General features: G+C 41.4%; 1 protein-coding gene across 1 annotated transcript in view; it reads right to left on the bottom strand.

The window, feature by feature from the left end:
* TTF2 (transcription termination factor, RNA polymerase II) overlaps positions 1-3872 on the bottom strand; it is a 53232-nt gene that overhangs the window by 25151 nt on the left and 24209 nt on the right. The window contains exons 10-11 of the mRNA XM_010830720.1: positions 1942-2052; positions 191-341 (exon numbers count right to left, since the gene is read on the bottom strand). Coding sequence (XP_010829022.1) covers positions 191-341; positions 1942-2052 — 262 coding nt within the window. The remainder of the gene's footprint in view (positions 1-190; positions 342-1941; positions 2053-3872) is intronic.

Genomic DNA, 3872 nt, shown 5'->3' on the forward strand with positions numbered 1-3872 from the left:
CCAAACACCAATCCCTCTCAAGATGCATCCCTCAGCACAGGCGAAGGCTGTTGGGCGATGACAGTGCCTGTGGTCTTCACAAATACCATTAGCCTTGATTAAATGAAATACCAGAGCACACAAAGGCCAAGATGACCCTTCAGCCAAGACGCTGGACACCTCGTACTGACGGCAACGTTTCTGCACTTACACTTTTGCATGTTGATTCCGGTTTGGCCCATGATAGAGACAGACTCTTAATCTGTTGTGGCTCACATGTTTCTCCACCTCGTTTTTCCAATGATGGATCAGAGAAGCAGGACAGATGATTAGTGTTCCATGAGAAGTGAACTCAGAGGAGTCTTGAGAGGGGGGAAAAAATCAACACCCAGTTACACTCATTAAATAGCTTTAACTTCTTCAAGGCATTACCTCTTTTCCTTGACTGATGTCTATTCATTTAATCAATATTTTAACAACTGTTGCTCTTATTTCTTCATATAGCTTATACCTTGGAGATACTGCAGGCTGGGATCCAGACCACAGCAATAAAGTGAATATCACAATAAAGAGAGTCACACAAAAGATTGTGGTTTCCCAGTGCATATGAATATTTATGTTTACAATACATTATAGTCTATTAAGTGTTCAATAGTATAATACTTTTTAGATACTTTTTAAAAAGATACATAGTTTAATTTAAAAATATATATTTATTGCTAGACAGTGCTAACATCATTTGTAATCTTTTTACTGATAGAGGGTTTGAAGTATTCCAACAATTACCAAAATGTGACATGGAGACATGAAGTGAGGAAATGCTGGTGCGACAACAGTGCCAAAACCACAGGGCTGACACAGACCCTCAACATGTAAAACAAAACAAACACTATCTGTGAAGCACAATAAAATGAGGTATGCATGAAGTGGAATAGAAACTGGAAAAAAAGAATCTTTTAACTCAAAACAATTATTTGTGTTTTTTCCCCTATAAAAGTGGAAGAAAAAAAAAAGTGGAAGAAAGAGAGGCTAAAAAGGGAGAGGAGAGTGGCTAAAAAAATTCTTCAGTTTAAAAAACCAAAAAACCTCAATGCACTTTCCCAGTGGTGAGAAGATAGAAGCTGGGTCATTTCCTAACTCTTCGTTGATTCATTAGAGGGCAGTATTATTACTCTTCTTTGAAAAACATACCTTAATTACATTCATACTGAAGAGTAAGTACCGAATCCTCTAGGATAAGCAAACATGACTTCAGAACCAGATGGTGATGGCGTGTTTGTGCCTGTGCCCCTGTGCATCTGCAGTGCACACAGGCTGCTGCTCCACACAGGGACAGAGGACCCAGCTGCAACAGTGGTCAGTGGAGGCCCTGAGAGCAGACGGCCAGATCCTTTGACTACCTAACCAACTGAGAAATGTACTTGTGTACATGCAGTTTACATGTGGTGTCATCTCTATGTAATATACAGGACCTTTAAAGTACTTATACAGTTATTACATTTTAAAAGCAGAAATAGAAATAAGAAAAACTCTCTAGAATATGGAAATTTCTGGAATTTCAGAAACATGGAAAACTGTCTACTATGGTGGCTGAAGTCTGAATTTGTTACAGATCTTCCTTCAGAAAATAATATTTTAATTATTTGGGTCTACCCTGTAGTTATGTTCTCAACATTAACAAAAACAATCATTAGGTTTAAACTAACATTTTTAGACTTTTAGCTGCCACCATAAAACTGTTTCTAATCACAGGTCAAGCTAATCTTATATTTAAAGGAAAAAAATGATCACTTCTAGTTAGCATATTCAGTGTCAGAGATGATACTATAGGAAAGTAACAGTTTTCCAAAAAATTAAATATGACCAAAGGCATCCTTTCATGGCTGAAAAACTTCCACTCCCCACTGCTTTCCACCCAACGTGACTTAGGAAGCAGCAGGCAAGCAAGACACTTGGGAATACCATTTTTGGAAAGCCAAGTCAAAGCCGTGGTTTCGTCCTTTTCTTTGCTTTTCTTTTGGGTCAGAATGAGTGCAATCATTGTCAGGGTTTTTCCTAACCCCATATCATCTGCTGGAAAATGAAAACAAAAATAAGAGAGGTAATTACTTTGGGCAAGGAATCAGCTCAACTTCAAGAGATGCGGTCCGGGGTAGACATCAGCCTGGTCCCCCTGCTGTCAGCACCACTCCAGTCGCTGTGCTTTGCCTCCTCTAATGAAGTCTTTGTCTTTTTAAAATGAACACTAACCGTTGCCATTTATTTTGTGATCTAGGTCACAGACATTTATTATGACCTCTGTAAAATTTAAAACTTATTATTTAGATCTTATTTGAGTCTCTGTGTTTTATTGTCACTTATCCAGTACATTCATTGGTATCTCTCTCAGTTTGATGATGTTGCCTGTGTGTACGCTAGTCTCTCAGTCGTGTCCGACTCTTTGCGACCCCATTGACTGTAGCCCACCAGGTTCCGAAGTCCATAGAATTCTCCAGGCAAGAATACTGGAATGGGTTGTCATTCCCTTCTCCAGGGGATCTTCCTGACCCAGGGATCAAACTCAGGTCTCCTACATTGCAGGCAGATTCTTTACCATCTGAGCCACCAGGGAAAGTTCCAGATGTTGCCTAGTTGCCTTATTTATTACCATGCAAAAGCAAAAAGGTCCCAGTAGATATATCCTACTACCCAATTTACTACTGCAATTCTGGAGTTAGAGTTAACTCAAGACAGTCCTCACCATCCCCTTAACTTGAATTCATCAGTGAAGGTCATAAATTAGCATTTCTTGGGTACCATCATCGTGCTAGTTGCTGAGTTTATCCAATTTACCATTTACACCCTATAAAGTGGTATTATCTTCTTTTTAACGGATTAAATATGCATTCTGACATAAGCAGAAGTAAAATGTCATAACATGGACTCTGGTTCAAGTTCTGGCTCGGCCACTGTGCAGAAGAGTTACCACAGCAGCTGACTACTCTCCTCTGAAAGGCCAGCTTACAAGGCTGGCTCTCGGCTAGCACTTGGAACTCATTTCAGGAGGGGTGCCCCCCTTCCCAGACTGGGAAGAGTGGCTCACTGCACCTTAACTGCTTGGACCCACAGTACAGTTTATACTGAATGCCTGCTTTCCCTCTGGGAATCTAGAATTTCAGTACCTGCCAGCCTGAAGCCGCCTATGTGGGTTTTTATCCCGCAGTAAAAATCCTGGGTGCCAAGTCTCTAACAAGCTTCCGCGGTTGGCAACGTTTTACCTGTGTTTTCATACATTGCTGCTGGGAGATTAAGTACACAGAGTGACTCCACTGGGACAGGACTTGAACCCGGTTTCCCCTAGACTGTGCCCCATGTGCCTTTTTCCCTCGCTGATTTTGATTTATATCAAATCAAAATAACTAAATTATTATTGTTTATTTGACTGCAATAAATTCCACCCATGAATATGATGCTGGGAAAGATTGACGGTGGGGGGCGACAGAGGATGAGATGGTTGGATGGCACCATCAACTCAATGGACATGAGTTTGGGCAAACTCTGGGAGATGGCGAGGAACAGGGAAGCCTGGAGAGCTGAAGTCCATGGAGGTCACAGAGAGTTGGACATGACTTAGTGACTGAACAGCAACATATGACTATATGCTGTGCATTCTACAAATCATCCAACCAGGAGGTGAGCTTGGGGACCAAGACACAGCCACTTACTAGCCGTAGTGGACCTCTGTCACGTTTTCTGGAAGTTGAACACCTTGGAAATTTTTAGTGTGATGAGGCTCCAAAGCAGAGCCTGGAAAACTTGCTTCCTGCCTCCTCTGTAGCTAAGGCACCAGCAGCAAGACCAGGCTCTACAGAGACTTACACTCACAGCAGACTTTGTTTCAGATGTGAGCAACT

Source organism: Bison bison, unplaced genomic scaffold (assembly GCF_000754665.1).
Source record: "Bison bison bison isolate TAMUID 2011002044 unplaced genomic scaffold, Bison_UMD1.0 scf7180017864519, whole genome shotgun sequence".
NCBI lineage: Eukaryota > Metazoa > Chordata > Mammalia > Artiodactyla > Bovidae > Bison > Bison bison.